General features: G+C 43.6%; 1 protein-coding gene across 1 annotated transcript in view; it reads left to right on the top strand.

Annotated features, from left to right (window-relative positions):
- LOC115193538 (lysyl oxidase homolog 4) overlaps window positions 1-22,732 on the top strand; it is a 48,259-nt gene that overhangs the window by 2,370 nt on the left and 23,157 nt on the right. Inside the window, exons 3-8 of the mRNA XM_029752252.1 lie at window positions 614-921; window positions 1,501-1,715; window positions 13,098-13,136; window positions 15,049-15,262; window positions 15,518-15,695; window positions 22,349-22,503. Coding sequence (XP_029608112.1) covers window positions 614-921; window positions 1,501-1,715; window positions 13,098-13,136; window positions 15,049-15,262; window positions 15,518-15,695; window positions 22,349-22,503 — 1,109 coding nt within the window. The remainder of the gene's footprint in view (window positions 1-613; window positions 922-1,500; window positions 1,716-13,097; window positions 13,137-15,048; window positions 15,263-15,517; window positions 15,696-22,348; window positions 22,504-22,732) is intronic.

The raw sequence follows: 22,732 nt of genomic DNA, 5'->3' as shown, positions 1-22,732 counted from the left end.
ACTGGCAGGCATGATTTTTCACAACAGCGGTAGCCTATCACAGGATAGGATGGCAGTGCTAGACAGCTAGCGTAGCTACTGCTCTGTTGGTTCACTCACCCTTCCCTTTAATTGTAATTTAAGGGGGAAATAAAGCATGTCTATAAAACAAGGCAAGTGTAGCACATCGCTGGCAGGGCAAGGCTGTCATTACTCTAAAACAAATGCTCCTCTCAGGCAGTATATTGCCACGCCAGCCTGCCAGGCAGCGACTGTAATGAGGAGTGCAGTGAAGTCCCATAAGTTTTCTTTGTCTCTTATGATGGTGGCAGGCTCAGTTCATTCACTGCAGGGTTATTTTGGTGATGTAATTGGTGGTGTAAACTTGGGTGTTGGAGGCCTACAGAAGCTGGAGAGACAGGCTCCCTAGTCCCACAGTTGCATCTTATTACTGTATATGGCATATTTACGGCACATTTTTATCAAATTTGGCTATCAATTATTATATCAGTGAAGGAATGAATAAAGGGATGGATGATTCAATCAGTCAATCAATCATTAAATACTTTAATCCGTCCATCAATAACAAGTTGATGTCCATATCCGATAATAACCCTGTTTCCCCCGTCCCCAGGTCCTATCTGGATGGACAATGTGCGTTGTGACGGCACAGAGAAGACTGTGAAAGACTGTAAACATAACGGCTGGGGTGTCAATGATTGCAAGCACTCTGAGGACCTTGGCGTGGTCTGCAGTCCGGAGCGACGACTGGACCAGGTCACAGGGTCACGTAACGGTCAGTCGGTGGCCCTGCGCCCGGATGTCAGCGTCTCGCCCCAGTGGCAAAGCATCCTGGCCAGCCGCAGTAACCCCCGACAGACCCAGCATGGGAACGGACACCCTCCAGAGAGGCCCAGCCTGAGACAGCACCACTACAACCCGGTAGGTAGCATGGCATCTTATACTCTCTATCCCTGCTACCTCTAGTAGTAAAGTAGACGTAGCCTGAGACAACATCTATACAACCTGGTAGGTAGCAGGGCATCTTATACTCTCTATCCCTGCTACCTCTAGTAGTAAAGTAGACGTAGCCTGAGACAACATCTATACAACCTGGTAGGTAGCAGGGCATCTTATACTCTCTATCCCTGCTACCTCTAGTAGTAAAGTAGACGTAGCCTGAGACAACATCTATACAACCTGGTAGGTAGCAGGGCATCTTATACTCTCTATCCCTGCTACCTCTAGTAGTAAAGTAGACGTAGCCTGAGACAACATCTATACAACCTGGTAAGCAGCTACAGTTGGCACCACCAACTCTATAACTCTGGTACTTGCTAATGTCTGGTATTTGCTGATCAACCACCGATACTGCCAATGCCAACCAATTAACCAATCGATCTATATATTTACTGTCCCAGTTGGAAATTCTACGCTTAAGTCATTTGAATTTGAAAGTGTCCTTGATTAAACTTTTTTACAGCAACGTTTTAAGAAATCCTCTCCCCCCTTCTCCCTCAGTATTCCAGCAAGGTGCGTATCCAGGAGGTGCGTCTGCGGCCAATCCTGATGCACACTAAGAAGCAGGCCCTGATCACTGAGGGTGTGGTGGAAGTGAAGCATGCTGGGAGATGGAGGCAGGTGTGTGACCTGGGCTGGAACCTCAACAGCAGCAGAGTGGTGTGTGGAATGCTGGGGTTCCCTGAGGCAGAACTACACAACGAAAGAACATACAAGTACGTAACCCACTCCATTCAGCCCTCCGATCTGCAGATTCAGAGATTTAGAGTGTTTAATAGTCACATGTTCAGGGTTACAGGTGGGATTGTTGTTCAGATTCAGAGTGTTTAATAGTCACATGTTCAGGGTTACAGGTGGGATTGTTGTTCAGATTCAGTGTTTAAAAGTCACATGTTCAGGGTTACAGGTGTGATTGTTGTTCAGATTCAGAGTGTTTAATAGTCACATGTTCAGGGTTACAGGTGGGATTGTTGTTCAGATTCAGAGTGTTTAATAGTTACATGTTCAGGGTTACAGGTGTGATTGTTGTTCTGATTCAGAGTGTTTAATAGTTACATGTTCAAGGTTACAGGTGTGATTGTTGTTCAGATTCAGAGTGTTTAATAGTCACATGTTCAGGGTTACAGGCAGGATTGTTCAGATTTAGAGTGTTTAATAGTCACATGTTCAGGGTTACAGGTGTGATTGTTGTTCAGATTCAGAGTGTTTAATAGTCACATGTTCAGGGTTACAGGCAGGATTGTTCAGATTCAGAGTGTTTAATAGTCACATGTTCAGGGTTACAGGTGGGATTGCAGGGTACAGTGAGCTCCAACATGTAGGACTAAGAGAAATGTATCTATATTTTTTATTTTTTTAACCTTTATTTAACTAGATAAGTCAGTAAAGAACACAATCTTATTTACAATAACAGCCTAGAAACAGTGGGTTAACTGCCTTGTTCAGGGGCAGAACGACAGATTTTTACCTTGTCAGCTCAGGGATTCGATCTAGCAACCTTTCAGCCCAACGCCCAAAATAATGGAAATGGTAATAAAACCCCCCAAATAGAAATAGAAATAGCACTGGTGTCATTTCTATTTCTACATCATAACAACTGTAGCAGTGATGAATAAATACATGTCCATTGGGGTGGAGGCAGAGTAAAGACTGTTGAGGGAGTGGGGAGAATGACCGTAGCAAATAGTTGGAAGGTGTAGGAGGGGTTTTCGGACAGGGCTGAGGTTTTCTCCGGATGTACATGTCCTCATGTGTATGGTATCCATATTAGGAAGTCTCTCAGTTGTCAGACAAAGCGTCCTCAGTTGTCAGACTCACTCACTCACTCACTCACCGACCTAACTGTACTTCCTCTGACCCTGTGGAAAACAGTGTTATTAGGACGGTTTAGTTTAGAATCGAGGGAGAACCACACATTAGCACGACTATTTCTGTCCCATCATGAATGAAAGTCCTCTGTCCAGACTTTCATGAACATCCTATTGTAATTATTTCCTAATGGTTTTGTCCTGTGTGAGACATTCATTCCCCATATGGGCTGCAGCTACTGTAGCTAGCCCCGTGTGTGTGTGTGTGTGTGTGTGTGTGTGTGTGTGTGCGTGCGTGCGTGCGTGCGTGCTCGCGTGCGCGCATGCGTGCGTGTGTGCATGTACGTGTGACTGAACTGACCATAACATCTGTTCTGATTCCTGTATCTGTTTAAAGAGAGAGCTACTGTTTTAGCCAGTTAATTTCCTCACTAGACCTTTCACTGTCATGTTACATTCAAGTGAGGGGAGTTTCAACACCGGATTGGTACATTTTCAGAGGTGATTAATTCCAATGAGATATTTAGCTCCATAATGGCACCGTGGAAGACAGAGGCCCTACCTAGGCTCATAGCCAGTATAGTGGAATTGTAAGGGAGACGAGAGAGAAACAGGACAAGGTTGGTGTAGTCTGAAGGACTTAGCCTGAACAATTCACAGGCAGCTGAATCCTGTTGGCCTCTTGTTTTTGAACCTGTGAGGTCACAGAAACAATGTTCAAAGCAGGAAGAATGAAAGAAAGGAAAAAAGATGACAACAGAAGAAGAAGACAAAGAAAGTAGGGAATAAATGAATAGACTGAGAGGTGGATATTTTCAGGAGCATTTGTCTGTTTGTTTTGACAAGTGCATTTGGTACAATGGCCGTGTCCGAAATCTGTCTTGCCTATAGGCTACTTACTAAAACTGCATACTGTGTACTTATTATTGTACGGGACATTTACATTATAGTCATTTAGTTGATGCTCTTATCCAATGAGACTTACAGGAGCATTGGATAATGCCTTGTTCGCCAGATTTTTTCACCTAGTCAGCTCGGGAATTCAAACCAGCAACCTTTCGGTTACTGGCACCATCCCTTCTTTACTGCTAGGCTACCAACCGCCCATAATACGCCCATCATACTATTTAGTATTTAGAACATACTTTTTAGTGAAAACGTATGCAGTAAGCAACAAATATCAACTTACTAGACTCACCTATACTGAGAATGTGTCATTTAATGCATAATTGTGTTGCTTCCTGCCATTCGTTCATTTGGGTACAGCTTGTCACCTCAGCTAATTATAGGCTGTTGTCAAACACATGGATCTGACAAGACTACTCTCTTCCTCAGTAGTGTTCAGATAATTCTACTACATGAAAAGCCAAAATAAGTATGACATCAAGACATTTAAATCAAACAACATTTTTGAAATTTCAAATATTATAAAACATTCTATTTTTGAATACCCAAAATGCCTACTTTTAGAATGTAAGTACAGGTATTTGGCCATTATCTTTTCCGAGTTCAAACCGCCAGTTTGTTTTCCTGCCAGTATGTTTCATTCTCAGTTTAGTAAATAACAAGGCATTTGGGACGGCAGTGGTTGCTTTCTATTTTTATTCAGTTGGGTCTCTGTGTCCTAGGGTTGACCTGGTGTTGTGTTCCGAAGGGACAGACGGGAGAACACATCTGGAAACGGACAACAAAAAGGGACTTTCTCATTGGCTAAATTCCATCTGTTTCAAAGCGTTTTCTTTCATTTCGTGCCTACTGAACGGTACCCCAGTGTTTGTGTGCCTGCTGGTCCAGCTGGTGAAAGCTTTATCCTTGGCACCACATCACTCTGATATGACCCAGAAAGGCCAGATCGTTTTTTTTATTTTTTTACCTCAGATTAGACAGTTAGACATGTTTAAAGTCTGTATAGTTTATTAAGGCCAGTTTTGCTCTTTTATAGTTTTGTTCTCATGGATTTTATTAGTATTTTAGTCCTGGTTGGTTGATAATTTAAGACGCTACAGTTTTTATGTATAGCCCGATATCCCACATCCTAAAATAGAATGAGTGATTGACTTACTGATGGTTGGTTGATTGATTGATTTTAACATGGCTTAAAGGTGCAGTCTGTAAATTGTATTATTTTCACATTCATCCAAAAACCTAAATGAAAATATAATTTATTTCACAGAAAAATTTAAGTTACAGATTGCACCTTTAATGTAGTCCTAACCCAGTAGAACCCAATTAGGACTGGCATGACCTGGCATGAATTGACCTACAGTAGCTTGTTCAGACAGTCTCTGGTCCATTCTTAGAAAGCTCAGACGAGACCAGAGCATATGGCTCCTGTCCCCTCCTGGCTCTTGTCCGTGTCTACTGGTCTGGATGAGACCCTGGAGATGTTGTAATTGTAGGTTGGGCAGTACTGAGGCTCTCCAGGTTTCTGCCCTGCTTGCCGCCAGAGAAAAAACACCCCAATTATAGCTGTGTGTGTCTGTCTGTTGATGTCTGTAAGTGTGTGTGTGTGTGTGTGTGTGTGTGTGTGTGTGTGTGTGTGTGTGTGTGTGTGTGTGTGTGTGTGTGTGTGTGTGTGTGTGTGTGTGTGTGTGTGTGTGCATCGTTCATGTGTGTGTGTCTGTGTGTGAAGAACAGTGTGTAGGACTGAGCCACTCAGACTACCCAGGGTTTTCTACTGTCTCCAATTATAGCCTGGGCCCAGCTGTGGCCCCGCTGTGTCAGCAACTGTCTGTCTCCCTCTGTCACCGTGGAGATTAGAGGTCCTACAATTGATTAATTGCGCTTCAGCCCAGATGGGGGGGTATCATTTTCCTTAGGGTGACATTTTGTGTAACCGATTCAGTCTCGGTTGGTGTCTCAGATCTGAGAAACTTGAGGGATCCAATGTGAGCTTGTCTCTAATTTATATAGCGTCTTTTGATTTATGTAGGCCTATGTATGGCGGGCGGGTGTGCTTTATGTGGTTGAGGAGAAGCGTTTAACCGTGGTTGTCAGCCCAAGCTGTAATTCATTCAGTTGCGTTTTGACTGACATGTTTTATTGCATGTACTGTACTTGCGTAAGAGATCATCCATAACCAAGGAGGAGCTCACAGGCTATCATCGCTGAGCCCATAGAAAGAGGATCATCCATGATAGGAGGACACAGACTATGCAACTCTGTAACTTCATCTGGACAACTCAAAACTGTGGATCTAAGATCGATGGTTCCCAGCAATCACTATCCTGACAAAGACATTTGGTGTTTAAAGTGGTTGCTATTCATATCCGGGGTTCCAACATTGCAACATTGCATTGCATACTCCTCTTCTTCTGGCACTGCAGGGTAAGGGAGGAAGATACTGGAGAGAGAGAGAGAGAGGTGAAGGGGGAGAGAATGTGGTAAAGCGGTAAGGAAAGCAAGGGAGTGTGACGGTGATGAAAAAAGAAACAGCAGGATGATTGTTGTCGTTTAGCAATAGGGGTGGGTCCCCCTATAATTAGCCTCTTTTGCTCTTTCTCTCTCTCTTTCTGGGTTGGTAAACGAGGGGTAGAGCCTGTAACACGCTGATTATACAGGCAGACTGGGGTTCTGGGAAGGAGAACCGTTAAACACATTTATACACATACCATTATAGAGTCAGAGGTGTAGTGAACAGTAGTTCTGTTTTCTCAACCCCAATCCACCTGCTCATAATGTGTGTTCATACAAGTGTTCATAATATACACTAGCTAGCTAGCTAACATCTGTACAATCGTATTAGAGAAAGAGGGATATGTGCACCCTAAATACAATACCGTCAGAAAGTATTCACACCCCTTTACTTTTTCCACATTTTGTTGTGTTACAGCCTGAATTTAAAATGGATTCAATAGAGATTTTGTGTTACTGGCCTGCACACAATACACCATAATGTCAAACTGGAATTATGTTTTAAAAAAAATGAAAAGCTGAAATGTCTTGAGTCAATAAGTATTCAATACCTTTGTTATTCGCAAGCATACATACGTTCAGGAGTATAAATGTGCTTACAAAGTCACATAATAAGTTGCATGGACTCACTCTGTGTGCAATAATAGTGTTTAATATGATTATTGAATGACTACCTCATCTCTGTACCCCACAATACAATTATCTGTAAGGTCCCTCAGTCGAGCAGTGAATTTCAAACACAGATTTAACCACAAAGACCAGGGAGGTTTTCCAATGCATCACAAAGAAGGGCACCTATTGGTAGATGGGTAAAAATTAAAAACAGCAGACATTGAATATCCTTTTGAGCATGGTGAAGTTATAAATTACACTTTGGGTGGTGTATCAATACACCCAGTCACTACAAAGACACAGGCGTCCTTCCTAACTCAGTTGCCGGAGAGAAAGGAAACTGCTCAGGGATTTCACCATGAGGCCAATGGTGATTTTAAAACAGTTACAGAGTTTAATGGCTGTGATAGGAGAAAACTGAGGATGGATCAACAACATTGTAGTTACGCGACAATACTAACATATTGTGATAAGAAGGAAGCCTTTACATGCATCCTTTTTGCAATAAGGCGCTAAAGTAAAACTGCCAAAAAATGGGCAAAGTAATGAACTTTATGTCCTGAATATAAGTGTCATGTTTGGGGAAAATCCAACACAACACAACACTGTTCATATTTTCAAGCTTGGTGGTGGCTGCATCATGTTATGGGTATGCTTTTCATCGGCAAAGACTGGGATGTTTTTTAAGGATAAAAATAAACGGAATAGAGCTAAGCACAGGCAAAATCCTAGAGGAAAACCTGGTTCAGTCTGCTTTCCAACAGACACTGGGATACAAATTCACCTTTCAGCAGGACAATAACCTAAAACACAAGGCCAAATATAAACTGGAGTTGCTTACCAAGAAGACAGTGGGTGGCAGAGTTTCAGTTTTGACTTAAATCAGCTTGAAAATCCATGGCAAGACGTGACATGGCAAGACTTAAGGGACAACCAACTTGAGCTTGTGCAAATATTATACAATACAGGTGAGCAAAGCTCTCAGAGACTTACCCAGAAATACTAATCAGCTGTAATCGCTGGCAAAGGTGATTCTAACATGTATTGACTCAGGGGTGTGAATCCATATGTAAATTTGATATTTCTGTATTTCATTTTGAATACATTTGCAAAAAAATCTAAAAACATGTTTTCACTGTCATTTTGGGGAATTCTGTGTAGATCGGTGAGAGAAAAACATCTATATAATCAATTTAGAGTTCAGGCTGTAACACAACAAAATGTGGAATAAGTCAAGGGGTATGAATACTTTCTGAGGGCACTGTATCTTCAAAGACAGAAGTAGCATGAATAAAGTTAGAATAGTAGCAACAATACATAGGTTTTATATGGCACTTTTTTCAATGCTTTGAAGTTCGGTTGAAGTTAAGGGAACTTAGGTGAAGTTCCACCAAAGTTCAACCAAATATACTGTAACTGAATCAAAGGAGTCTGGGATATGGTTGATATGTGGTTTTCTTTCCTCGGTGCTCAATTTAGTCAGTGCCAGTGTGGTGAGGGAAATAGTTGGTTTGATTGGTGTGTGGTGAGGTCACAATTATGTCACAGACCTTCTCTCCCCTGGTTACGTGTGTGTGGGTGGGTGGGTGTGTGCGGGCGCGCCTTTGCGTATATGTGTGTGTCTATTCTCTGGTTTACGAACGTTTTACAACAGAGACACATGGTAGACACATCCAAGTTATTTTACGAATTTCATTTAAGAATAAGTGTTCAATTCAATTCGCAGCGTGTGTGTCTGTCTCAATCCACCACAAGCCCTTTAGCATGACCTTACTGCTGCAGTATATGTCTGTCTGAACATTACTCGTACATATAATTCAACTTTTGATGGCTTAAGCTAACATGGCTGGTGTCCATTTACACCCCATGCTAGCATTAGCTGGCAGTGTCTTTGGGTACTTTAAACTCGTAATATGAAACCCATGTGTTATAACATTATTAGGTAAACAGACATGTTTAAATAAACATGCTTATTTCAGTCTCTCCTACATGGCTCATAGACACCTTTCGTAGTCTGGAAACAGGTATTGTTCATAACGTGGTAGGTGAGCACTTGGCCATACTGTAACACAGGGGTAAAGTAAGCCGGTACTATCACGTTTTAGGGAAGACAGTGTTGAAGTAACAAAAGTTTATTACTTGAACAGGGGGCAGGCAAAACGACAGGTCAGGGACAGGCAGAGATTGGTAATCCAGATCAGAGTCCAAACAGTACAGAACGGCAGGCAGTCTCAGGGTCAGGGCAGGCAGAGGTCAATAATCCAGTGTGATGTGACAAGGTAGAGAACAGCAGGCAGGCTCAGGGTCAGGGCAGGCAGAATGGTCAAAACTGGGAAAACTAGAAAACAGGAACTAGAAACAGACAGGAGCAAGGAGATCATAGTGTGACAGGTACAGTCAAATAAATAGTGGGGGTACTTCATATCGGTTGAACATGACCCTATCCCAATAATTAAAACAAAGATGCCTAGAAAACAAATACTATTATTTATCATTACCGCATTTCACCCGCATGAAAAATGTGCGAATGGATGTGGTGTGGTACTGTGATAAGAGTGACATTTTAGTGACAGTGGACGGATCAATTCAGGTTACAAGTGTAGGCCTGATGGATGACATTCTTTATATTTCTTGGTGTTTTGTAACAGATGTCTCTTTTGGTTTTATGTAATGTGTTAATGTGCCGTCAAAAAGGTAAACATTTTAAAAGTTAAACAACAAATATTTACTATTAGGCCTCAGAGTGATGAGAGATGATATTACAGTAAATGCATAATGATTCTATATGTAATTCTATATTTAGATCAACAACAAAAATAGTGCAAGGAGGTACCATACCGGAAAGAAGTGACATCTACTTTCCCACTGTAACAGGACTTAACTCTAGCTACTTTACAACACCAGGGCTGAAACAATGTCTCTCTTCATTCCAACATCCTCCTTTGTAGACTTTGTGACTAGCAGGGCAGGAATGTGTTAGTTTCATGTTGGAAATCCAAATATCCTGTGTTATGAATATCCGTAGATGTATTTGTTTCCCTAAGTGCAGCTGACTGAGTTGTGTTTGTGCATGTGTGTGTGGGGGTGTGTGTGTGCATGTGTCACGTTCTTCAAAAGGACGGGACCAAAGCGCAGCGTGCGTATAGTTCCACATATTTTATTTCAAAGTGAAACTTAACAAAACAACAAAGACCAAAATGAACGTGCCTATTGTAGCACACAAATGCACTAAACAAAACAATATCCCACAAAACACAGGTGGGAAAAAGGCTACCTAAATATGATCCCCAATTAGAGGCAACGATTACCAGCTGCCTCTAATTGGGAACCATACAACTGACCAACATAGAAATACAATGACTAGAACACCCCCCTAGTCATGCTCTGACCTAAACACCATAGAGAACCAAGGGCTATCTATGGTCAGGGCATGACAGTACCCCCCCCAAAGGTGCGGACTCCAGCCGCAAAACCTGAAAACAAATGGGGAGGGTAGGGGGGTGCCTAGTGTCGGTGGCGGCTCCGGTGCGGGTCATAGCCCCCGCCCAGACCCCGGATCCAGCCATGGTGCCGGGCTGAATGCCGTGCCTGGACTGGGCATCGGCGCAGAAAAAGGCTCCGGCCTTGGAGCGGTACTGGATGACGTGTCTGGACTGGGCCCTGGCGCAGAGGAAGGCTCCTGCCATAGAGCGGGACTGGACACCGTGCCTGGACTGGGCATCGGCGCAGAGGAAGGCTCCTGCCTTGGAGCGGGACTGGTCACCGTGCCTGGACAGGGCACCGGCGCAGAGGAAGGCTCCGACAATGGAGCGGAACTGGACGCCGTGCCTGGGCTGGGCACCGGCGCAGAGGAAGGCTCCTGCCTTGGAGCGGGACTGGACACCGTGCCTGGACAGGGCACCGGCGCAGAGGAAGGCTCCGACCATAGAGTGGAACTGGACGCCGTGCCTGGGCTGGGCACCGGCGCAGAGGAAGGTTCCAGCCTTGGAGCGGGACTGGACACCGTGCCTGGACTCTCCGGACCGTTGACAGTCACTGGAGGCTCCGGGCCATTGACCGTCACTTGAGGCTCCAGACCGTTGACCGTCGCTGGAAGCTCCGGACTGTGAACCGTCGCTGGAAGCTCTGGACTGTAAACCGTCGCTGGAGGTTCCGGGCTGTAGAGGCGCACTGGAGGCCTGGTGCGTGGAGCCGGCACAGGTTGCACCGGACTGGTGACACGCACTTCAGGGTGAGTGCGGGGAGCTGGCACAGGACGTACCGGACTGGGGAGGCGCACTGGAGGCCTGGTGTGTGGAGCCAGCACAGCTGTTCCCGGACTGGTGACGCGCACTTCCGGGAGGGTGCAGGGAGCTGACCCATGACACACCAGACTGCTGACAGGATCTTCAGGTCGAATGTTGTGCAGAACACACCTGACCAACATCTCTCTCATCTCTCTCTCTCTCCCAACGTATCCATTGCCTCCCTGACGGTCTCTGGCTCTTCAGGACGAGTGTGGGGATCTGGCACAGGACGTACCGGACTGGGGAGGCGCACTGGAGGCCTGGTGCGTGGAGCCGGCACAGGTTTCACCGGACTGATGACACGCTCTTCCAAACGCCTGAGTTGCCGCATACTCTTAGCTAACCCCTCTCTCCGGTATCCTTCCTCACAGTGTTCCATCGACTCCAAGGCGGGCTCTGGCACTCCACGCTGCTCAGTCGAACACCCTTCGTGCCCCCCCCTCCTCTGCAACTCCCGTCAAGGAAGGGTCTCGTGTCCTCCCATGATCTCCTCCCATGTCCAAAACTCCTTTACCTCATGAACACGCTGCTTGGTCCTTGCTTGGTGGGATATTCTGTCACGTTCTTCAAAAGGACAGGACCAAGGGCTCTCTATGGTCAGGGCGTGACAGCGTGGGCGTGGGTGTGTGTGTGTAGTCTAGTCTACCTCAGCTCCTGTTTGGCACTCTCTGCATCTGGGGGTGGGAACTATGGGACGGCTATTTGGATGCAGATCAACCGTGTTTGTGTGTGTGTATGTGAGCGAGTGGGAGGGAGGGAGGGAGGGAGGGAGGGAGGGAGGGAGAGAGTTTCTCGGACAGACTGACCAGTTCTTACGGTTAGCGTGTGCCAACACTGTTTGTTTGTGTGTGTGTTTTGTTTCAACCTTTTCCCAGCAATATCGTCCATAGTTGTTCTTGAAAGTCACATTTTTTCAGCCTACGCATGGTTGGTTAGTATAATGAGTAGTTTCAAAAGGCGCGGTGTTTAGGTTGAATCCCTTTCTCGCTTTCCAGAGTTATTTACAAATGTTCTTGTACTAGCAATGTTCTTGTAAAATGCCAAGTAAGTATTTGTTATTGAAGCCATAGTCCCTCCCTGTTTTATTCCATTTGCTTCCATTTGGTGCCTAATGAATACAACCCAGTTGTTTGAGCAGACAACAGACATCATTCTTTTTCTCTTAAAGCCTGGCTTAGCTGGCGGCACATAGACCTACTACACTCTGACCAGTCGTTCTAAACACACAGACCTAGGCTAGACATCTACACCCCAACATAAAGGAAAGAGAGACAGGAAGTGTTGGTCAGAGAGAAGAAGGGAAAAATTCACAATCCCATCTACACACATATACAACGATTTACTGTATCTCAACACAGATGGGCCTCTCTTTAGGCTGACAATATTTATCTATGTAAGTGTATTTATACTGGTTGGCATCCATAAGGCCAATATGACAGGTACAGATGCTTCTAGGACATAACTGTTTCTGTCTGCGTCCATGTACACCAACAACACATGCCTACCGATGTGGCTGATAAACAGTGTGTGTGGGGGAATCATTCTGTGTGGCATGGACCATACAAACACCAGATATCTACAGTCAGTGTGTGGGTATCACTGTGTGTGGGTATCACTGTGTGTGGGTATCACAGTGTGTGGGTATCACTGTGTGTGGGTATCACAGTGTGTGGGTATCACTGTGTGTGGGTATCACAGTGTGTGGGTATCACAGTGTGTGGGTATCACTGTGTGTGGATATCACAGTGTGTGGGTATCACTGTGTGTGGGTATCACTGTGTGTGGGTATCACTGTGTGTGGGTATCACTGTGTGTGGCATTAACCAAGCACATGAGACAGTTGTCGTTTACTAAAGCTAACTCGGTAGGTAAGCTTTAGTCATATCACCTCACAGGACTAACAGGTGTTTCACGAAACCTCAACTAATAAACGGAAGAGATACTAACGTCCTTTCCTATTTTTCCTGTTTCTTCACAGGAAAATCTGGGACACCAAGCTTGCTGATCCATCCACAAAGTAAGACCAACTCAGATGTTGGAACATCTCAACTAACTACAAATTCTTTGTTCTCCAGATGTTGATAATGTTTGTGTATGTGATTTTAGCACACATGACCGTAAGTCACTTTGGATAAAAGTGTCTGCTAAATAGCATCTACTATACAGTATATATACTATAGTAATGCATTATAAAGTATTCATACGAAGTGTTCCTGGATAGTGCTTGTCTTGTTCCTCTCCTTCATGGAACTGAGATGACATAAATTACCAGACGTTAGCTATGCACACATTAAAGTTAAGTGGGACTTGCGAAGCACAATTTCAGACTTTAAATCTTTGTCATACTTTTTATTATTCTGCACCCTACTCCTCTTACACCGTTTAAGCTAGAAACACCATTCAAACTTTAAAATGCAGACTGGTCTGGAATAGTGAGCTTGCATACAACTTTGTTATATTATTTATACTTTTTAAACTATGATTTTGTTGGTCTTTTTTTCCCATCTTCATTCACTTTAATGTGACTTTTTCAACATTCTAAAACTCCCCATTGTGACATCATCACTTCCAACTTCTATTCACTGTAAATGCAACAATACAACTTTTGACACAAATCAGCTGTTTGACCACTTTGGCAAACACTTAGACATCTTCCTCTACCTCTCTACTATTCAAATCTGAAATAATAACAGAATTATCTGGTACCGATCAAAAGTTACAGCTGTTTAAGTGACCGTATCTACAACATTTTCTTTAATAAACAACTGACATTTTGACCACTTTCCCAAAGAAGTTTGACAAAAAGTTAGATGGTGTGACATCTTTGTCTACTTCCTTGCTATTTAAATCTGGAAATAAGAACAGAAATATCTACTTCCAATCAAGAGGTACACTACGGATCTAATGATACAGCTGTTTTAGTAACGGCATTAACATATTTTTCAAACAACTGCAGTTTTGAACACTTTCCCGAAAACGGAGAGGTTATGACTATTGGTCTATCTCTCTGCTATTCAGATCTGGAATCGGAACAGAAACATCTTGTACAGATGTAACGATACAGTTGTTTTAGTCACCGCATCAGAACCTTTCGTCTGAATTTTTTCAAACAACTGCCATTTTGACCACTTTCCCAGCACTTTAGACGAACATGTAGAGGGTATAACATCTTGGTCTACTTCTGTGCTATTTAAATCTGCTTTATCCTATGATTACGACCCCCCCCCCCCCCACACACACACACAGACACACACACACACACAGACACACACAGACACACCATCCACACCTTCAACCGTACATTCATTCCTTTATCATATCAATCAGTACAACCTGGTTTTATCCCTTCATCCCTCCATCCATTAGGTCTTCCATCTCTCCGTCCATCCCTGTATCCTTACTTTGGATTTATTTATCCTGTCATTAACTTTCTTTTAACAGCTTTATCCTATGATTAAGACATTTATGTTTGGTTAAAGTAAGGGATAAATGCTTGGGATAAAAATATATATTTTTTAATGTATTTTAACTTCAACAATGCCTCCTTATCTTATTATACTATATTATTACAGTTGTCATATACTGTGATATTCTAGTAGGAGTGTATAAAAGTCTAGTAGGCTAGTCTGAGTCTAGTTATTTGTGATAAAATATGTGATCTAACTGCCACACAATCAAAAGTAATAAGGTTGGTATAGTAGAGTCTATCAAAGTAATCAGACCAATTAATTTACTGAATTTAATTTTGAGTATATTGAACTTCTTGGCTTATGTAATACATTTTAAACATATTCCACTACCACAAAGAATTAAAGCAAGTCCCATAAATTTTTCTTCATGGAAAATGACCATCTAGAATGTTATAATGTGTTATAATATGTTATAAAGCATTCTAATTCACTTACAACCTCTTCTCTCCCCCTTCCTAGGCTGAGCCTCATGGCTAGTAAGAAGAGTTATTGGGTAGAGAAGGTTCACTGCCTGGGGTCAGAGACCAGCCTATCAGAGTGTCACACTCAGCTGTCCATCCCACTTAGCCCCTCCCCCTGTAAGAGCGGGAGACACGCGGTGGCGAGGTGTGTACTGGGACCACAGTTTGCGCGCATGTCATCTGGAAGACTCCAAGCACCTCACCCAATTGTAGTAAGAGACGGACGCAGGCACGCACGCACGCACACACACACTGACGCACACACACACTGACGCACACACACACATACACTGACACACACATTCCATGCCTTACTGTGCTAATAGCCAAGACCTTGCCACTGTCTCTCTCTCTCCTTCTCTCTCTCTTTCATTTTCTCTCTCTGTGTCTTTCTTTCTCTCCAACGCTCTCTCTCTCTCTCTCACCGTCTCTCTCTGTGCCTCTAATTCTCTTCTCTCCCACTCTAGCCGGTGCGTCTGAAGGCTGGCCCCAGGCTGGGTGAGGGCCGTGTGGAGGTGTTGAAGGAGGGGAAGTGGGGTACCATCGTAGACCACCTGTGGGACCTCAACTCAGCCAGCGTGGTGTGCAGGGAGCTGGGCTTCGGAACTGCCAAGGAGGCCCTCACTGGAGCTCACTTGGGACAAGGTAGGCTAGGACTCTCTATCTGTTATTCTCTGTCTTTTTGTCTGACTCTGTCTTTCCTACAGGGGTCAAGGGTTAGACTGTTATTTTCTCTGGCAAAGGAAAAAGTTCACCCCAGTTGTGCCATGTGAACATCCAGCCCTGTCTGTTTCATTCAGGGTCTTTTGCACCTGAGGGAACACACCCATGATAAAGCTGTGTGTATCTCTATGTCTGTCCTGGCTTAGGTCACAGGAACAGTGTACCTCTGTACCCTGAGTACCTTAGACTGTTTACGATTCCAATGTGAGTCAGAGGGACTTTTCCTGCCGTGTTTAGGACTGCTCTTAGGACTCTACACCCGTCTGCCGCTGAATGCTCTGAGAATGTGTGTGGATTTGTACGTGAGGCTGATCTGTGGTTCACACACTGTTAGCGGGTTTCCTCTGTCCTCCAGCCTAGTCACTGCAGCTGTAGTGTAAATCAAAGCACCATGTCTGCCACCACGCTCTAACATATTGACTGAGTTCTGCAGGCCACATAAACATACTGTATTAAATGTGATGTTGGAAAAGGCCTATATTAAGAGTCCAGATGACAGGGCAGAGACTCACGGACACAGATGGACGGACGGACAGACAGAGGAAATGTACAGAGAATAAGTGTTTTTAGATACTGTAGTTTGGTAAGCACAAACGAGAGACATGTTCTGTTGAATAACTTGTGCCATTTTCGCTCAATAGTCTCAATAAGTTTAGTAAATGCAGTCAGTAAACATTGGTTTAAATATAGCATTGACATTTAATCATTTTAGATAAATAAGCAACGCTATATTTAACATTAGCACATGCCAATCAAACAGACAAATAAAAAATCTTTAAGACTTTTTAGGGAGCTGGAAATAGAATGGTTCTGGTGACATAGTTAGTGAGAATAGCCCAAATAGTTAGTTAGTAGTTATGATGGAAACATTAATTAAGTGTAGTTTAGGGAACATTAATTAAGTGTGGTTTAGGGAACATTAATTAAGCGTGGTTTAGGGAACATTAATTAAGCGTGGTTTAGGGAACATTAATTAAGCGTGGTTTAGGGAACATTAATTAAGCGTGGTTTAGGGAACATTAATTAAGTGTGGTTTAGGGAACATTAATTAAGCGTGGTTTAGGGAACATTAATTAAGCGTGGTTTAGGGAACATTAATTAAGTGTGGTTTAGGGAACATTAATTAAGCGGGGTTTAGGGAACATTAATTAAGTGTGGTTTAGGGAACATTAATTAAGCGGGGTTTAGGGAACATTAATTAAGCGTGGTTTAGGGAACATTAATTAAGCGGGATTTAGGGAACATTAATTAAGCGGGGTTTAGGGAACTTAGTAGCTTTTGGCTGGGGCTTTTTGGTGTACGTGAGCTACATGACAAACATATAGCAGTGAGAGAGTGAGAGAGTGAGAGAGAGAGACTATCATGTAAGACTGTTTTGAGAGAGAGCGAGAACAAGTGGTGTGTGGCGTGTGTCTGAATGTGTGTTCATGTCAGTCGACACCAACTCTAGAACAAAGCACTGTCTGCCACCTTTGAGCGGCAAGCTCCTTTTCCCCAGCCATCCTGATAGCCAATCATCCACACCAACTACCATAGAGAGAGATATTTCACTAGTCCTTCACACCAACTGCCATTGATAGAGATCTTTGATCCCCCTGGGGGTTCTACTACACATCAGCCATGTTGTTTTCTGCTACGTCATCTCTCAAAGGGATTACATTAAATCAGCCGCTGCACTGTAAAAAGTAACTCCATAACTCATTAAAGAAATTGAGTAGTGGCTACTCAAACATCTCCAATGGTCAGTAGAACTCAAATAAAAAAATGGTACTAACTCATATGCCAATAATATTTCTTATCCCTTAATATTGAAGAGTACTTTTAACAAATATTAGGTTATTGAGTAAATCTAAATGTATTTGTGTTCTGCTAATCTAAAGTCATTGAGACTTTACAAGTTATTATTACTTAAATGAATATATTTTCATTATTATATATTTTTTTCAAATTTTACCCTATTTTTGTGACATCCAATTGGTAGTTACGATCTTGTCTCATCAAATCAAATCAAATTTTATTTGTCACATACACATGGTTAGCAGATGTTAATGCGAGTGTAGCGAAATGCTTGTGCTTCTAGTTCCGACCATGCAGTAATATCTAACAAGTAATATAACCCAACAACTTCACAACAACTACCTTATACACACAAGTGTAAAGGAATGAATACGAATATGTACATAAAAATATATAAATGAGTGATGGTCGAACGGCGTAGGCAAGATGCAGTAGATGGTATGGAGTACAGTATATACATATGAGATGAGTATTGTAGGGTATGTAAACATTATATAAAGTGGCATTGTTTAAAGTGGCTAGTGATACATTTAATTACATCAAGATGGCAATATGCAGTAGATGGTATAGCGTACAGTATATACATATGAGATGAGTAATGTAGGGTATGTAAACATTATATAAAGTGGCATTGTTTAAAGTGGCTAGTGATAAATTGATTACATCAAATTTTCCATTATTAAAGTGGCTAGAGTTGAGTCAGTATGTTGGCAGCAGCCACTCAATGTTAGTGATGGCTGTTTAACAGTCTGATGGCCTTGAGATAGAAGCTGTTTTTCAGTCTCTCGGTCCCAGCTTTGATGCACCTGTACTGACCTCACCTTCTGGATGATAGCGGGGTGAACAGGCAGTGGCTCAGGTGGTTGTTGTCTTTGATCTTTTTGGCCTTCCTGTGACATCGGGTGGTGTAGGTGTCCTGGAGGGCAGGTAGTTTGCCCCCGGTGATGCGTTGTGCAGACCTCACTACCCTCTGGAGAGCCTTACGGTTATGGGCGGAGCAGCTGCCATACCAGCGGTGATACAGCCTGACAGGATGCTCTCGATTGTGCAGCTGTAAAAGTTTGTGAGTGTTTTTGGTGACAAGCCGAATATCTTCAGCCTCCTGAGGTTGAAGAGGCGCTGTTGCGCCTTCTTCACCACGCTGTCTGTGTGGGTGGACCATTTCAGTTTGTCCGTGATGTGTACGCCGAGGAACTTAAAACTTTCCACCCTCTCCACTACTGTCCCGTCAATGTAGATAGGGGGCTGCTCCCTCTGCTGTTTCCTGAAGTCCATGATCATCTCTTTGTTTTGTTGACATTGAGTGCGAGGTTATTTTCCTGACACCACACTCCGAGGGCCCTCACCTCCTCCCTGTAGGCCGTCTCGTCGTTGTTGGTAATCAAGCCTACCACTGTAGTGTCGTCTGCAAACTTGATGATTGAGTTGGAGGCGTGCGTGGCCACGCAGTCATGGGTGAACAGGGAGTACAGGAGAGGGCTGAGAACGCACCCTTGTGGGGCCCCAGTGTTGAGGATCAGCCGGGTGGAGATGTTGTTACCTACCCTCACCACCTGGGGGCGGCCCGTCAGGAAGTCCAGGACCCAGTTGCACAGGGCGGGGTCAAGACCCAGGGTCTCGAGCTTAATGACAAGTTTGGAGGGTACTATGGTGTTAAATGCTGAGCTGTAGTCAATGAACAGCATTCTTACATAGGTATTCCTCTTGTCCAGATGGGATAGGGCAGTGTGCAGTGTGATGGCGATTGCGTCGTCTGTGGACCTATTGGGGCGGTAAGCAAATTGGAGTGGGTCTAGGGTATCAGGTAGGGTGGAGGTGATATGATCCTTGACTAGTCTCTCAAAGCACACAACGATTTGTGCCGATTTCTGCCCAGAATGCTCTGTTGAACTGACGCTGGACGTTTGCTGCACAGAGGACCAGACCCGGCATGTGACCTCACGAGACCTGCTGTCCAACCACCCTCGAGTCATCCCTGTGACCTCCAAGAGGTCACTGAGTACTACAGGGCGGTAGTCATTTAGCTCAGTTACCTTAGCTTTCTTAGCAACGGGAACAATGGTGGCCCTCTTGAAGCATGTGGGGACAGCAGACTTGGATAAGGATTGATTGAATATGTCCGTAAACACACCAGCCAGCTGGTCTGCGCATGCTCTGAGGACGCGGCCGGGGATGCCGTCTGGGCCTGCAGCCTTGCGAGGGTTAACACGTTTAAATGTTTTACTCACGTTGGCTACTGTGAAGGAGAGCCTGCAGGTTTTGGTAGCAGGCTGTGTCAGTGGCACTGTGTTGTCCTCAAAGCGAGCAAAGAAGTTGTTTAGTCTGTCTGCAACTCCCCAACGGGCTTGGAAGAGACGATGGTCAAGACATGTGTTCTCCGAAACATGACCCGCCAAGTCGCGCAGCTTAACACACTGCGCAGCTTAACACACTGCGCAGCTTAACACACTGCGCAGCTTAACACACTGCGCAGCTTAATCCGGAAGCCACCCGCACCAATGTTTCTGAGGAAAGCTTGCAGGCGCCAACCCGCCCCAGGAGTCGCTAGAGCGCGATAAGCCTAGGAAAGCCTCCCGGCCTTATCCTGCCCTAACCTGGAAGGCACTGTGCCAATTGTGCGCACAAATGTGAGCTGTGACACGGCCTGGGATCCAACCCCAGGCTGTAGTGGCACCTCAGCCCTACGATGCAGTGCCTTAGACTGCTGCGCCACTCAGGAGGCCCCCATTACTTCATATGTTAAAGTCAATCTAACATTTTATATATAAGTTGTTCTTACTTTTGCGTCTTTACTTAAAAATAATAAAGTAGTAGTCAGACATTGATATTTGAGTAAAAAACTCTTCATGTATCTGTGTTGTGCTGATATAGAATGATTTTGTTTTTGCAAGTTATGACTACTTAATTGCGCTAAATAGCGTTATGACTACGTAGCGCTGTTTTTAGAGGATTGTGGGTAATCCAACATTGTTTGACTTTATGATACTTTTACGCAATGTTCTATCCATGTTTGAAGAAAGAAAGTATATTTCAAAAAAATATTAAGCAGTTTGTTGTGCTATCAGGTGTAATTGATCATGATGAATGGATATCAAAACCGGCTCACAAATTGACGTCAATAATGAGACAAGCCATCACCAAGGTCATATGACAGAGGCTAATGCAGCATCCTGTGATGCTTACATCTCTACCTCCAGTTACTGTTAGAGGAATGAGCACTGTTCTCAACAATGACTGGTTACATCTCTACCTCCAGTTACTGCTAGAGGAATGAGCACTGTTCTCAACAATGACTGGTTACATCTCTACCTCCAGTTACTGTTAGAGGAATGAGCACTGTTCTCAACAATGACTGGTTACATCTCTACCTCCAGTTACTGCTAGAGGAATGAGCACTGTTCTCAACAATGACTGGTTACATCTCTACCTCCAGTTACTGTTAGAGGAATGAGCACTGTTCTCAACAATGACTGGTTACATCTCTACCTCCAGTTACTGTTAGAGGAATGAGCACTGTTCTCAACAATGCCTGCTAAGGTGGGTTAAAATGACAAATGCTCAATTACATTAAACAATGGTAAACATTAAGACACGACCACTGAACATTACTAATCAGTACTACTTATTACTTACACTTGAAAATAATTAGTAGGTGGGACCTCACATTTTTATGTTCACTACAATAAATATTTATGTTCAAGTATCTTCAATTGTTACAGTTCAGAATACATAATGCAATTTAGTGACAAAGTTGATAAAACATAAAACAGTATTTACAACTTCGAAAGATAACCATATGGGAGGTGATGTCTGTTTATTACTTTAAGTATTGACACTAATATACTTTGAGTTGGGATACTCTAATGGTTTCCACCCCCAAAAATGTTAGCAGAACGAATGACTTTTTACAGTGTGTGAGGTCACGCACATGCAGAGCTCTGATTGGGTACAAGATATGATAGGGTTCACAGGCTACATCTGCTGTACCTCACTGGGAAAGAAGACTAATCTAAAGATTACACAAAAACATTTCTCCTTTGAAAATGAGACCTTGAAAGGAGAGAATGTCAAGTATGGACACACAAACATGATACAGCAAGAACTGGAGGAGAACATTGAAAGGGGAATTTAGTGGGAGTGAATTTGCCTTTTGCTGACTGTTTACAACACTTTGATCATTGGTAGTGACGTCAATGAAAGTGAAACTAGGTTGAAAACTGAAACCACCGTCTAAACACATCAGCTGCCATTTGAACTCTCGTCATCACCATCACCATCGTCATCGTCAGTGTCTATTTTCAATTCTGACCAATACTATATTATCATTTCTACTACTATATGTAATTTACTCTGAGGTGGTATACGTACACAGTGTGTGTGTGTGTGTGTGTGTGTGTGTGTGTGTGTGTGTGTGTGTGTGTGTGTGTGTGTGTGTGTGTGTGTGTGTGTGTGTGTGTGTGTGTGTGTGTGTGTGTGTGTGTGTGTGTGCGCCCCTCGTGTTGTGCTGTGTTGGTCCTGATAAGTTAAACTGCGGTTGTTCTGATCTACCTACTCAATGTTATTTTATGTGGTATTCTACTCACCGATAGAGAGGTTTGGGTCAGGAAGTGGGTTTTGTTTAGCCTATTTAGTGTGGGTGGATGTGTACCCAGTCCTTGTGACCAATATGGATGGAGGCTTACAATCTATCATTATAGATAACCAACATAGGAGACCAATATAGGCCTGCAATCACCAACTCTCTCGCTCTCTCTCTCTTTTGCTCTCTCTGTCTCTAGGTACTGGTCCTATCCATATTAACAGTGTCCAGTGTTTGGGGACAGAGAAGTCTATCCTAGAATGTAACTTCCAGGATGCCCCTCTATGGACGTTCAAACACACCCAGGACGCCTCAGTACGCTGCAACGTCCCCAAGCTTGGCCTGGACAGCACGGTTAGAACACACACAAATTCCATTATTATATACTCATTAGATACATAACTCTAAACATTTGACTTGCCAAACTTAGAGGTTTAGAAAAAAACGTAATTTAAATTAACATTTATTTTCCTCCTCTTCCTCTTCCTCTTCTTCCTCTCCTCTTCTTCCTCCTTTCTCTCCTTTTCCTCCTCCTACCTCTCCTCTTCCTCCTCCTACCTCTCCTCTTCCTCCTCCTACCTCT

This window comes from Salmo trutta, chromosome 5 (genome assembly GCF_901001165.1).
Source record: "Salmo trutta chromosome 5, fSalTru1.1, whole genome shotgun sequence".
NCBI lineage: Eukaryota > Metazoa > Chordata > Actinopteri > Salmoniformes > Salmonidae > Salmo > Salmo trutta.
This window is presented reverse-complemented; position numbering and strand designations above follow the sequence as displayed.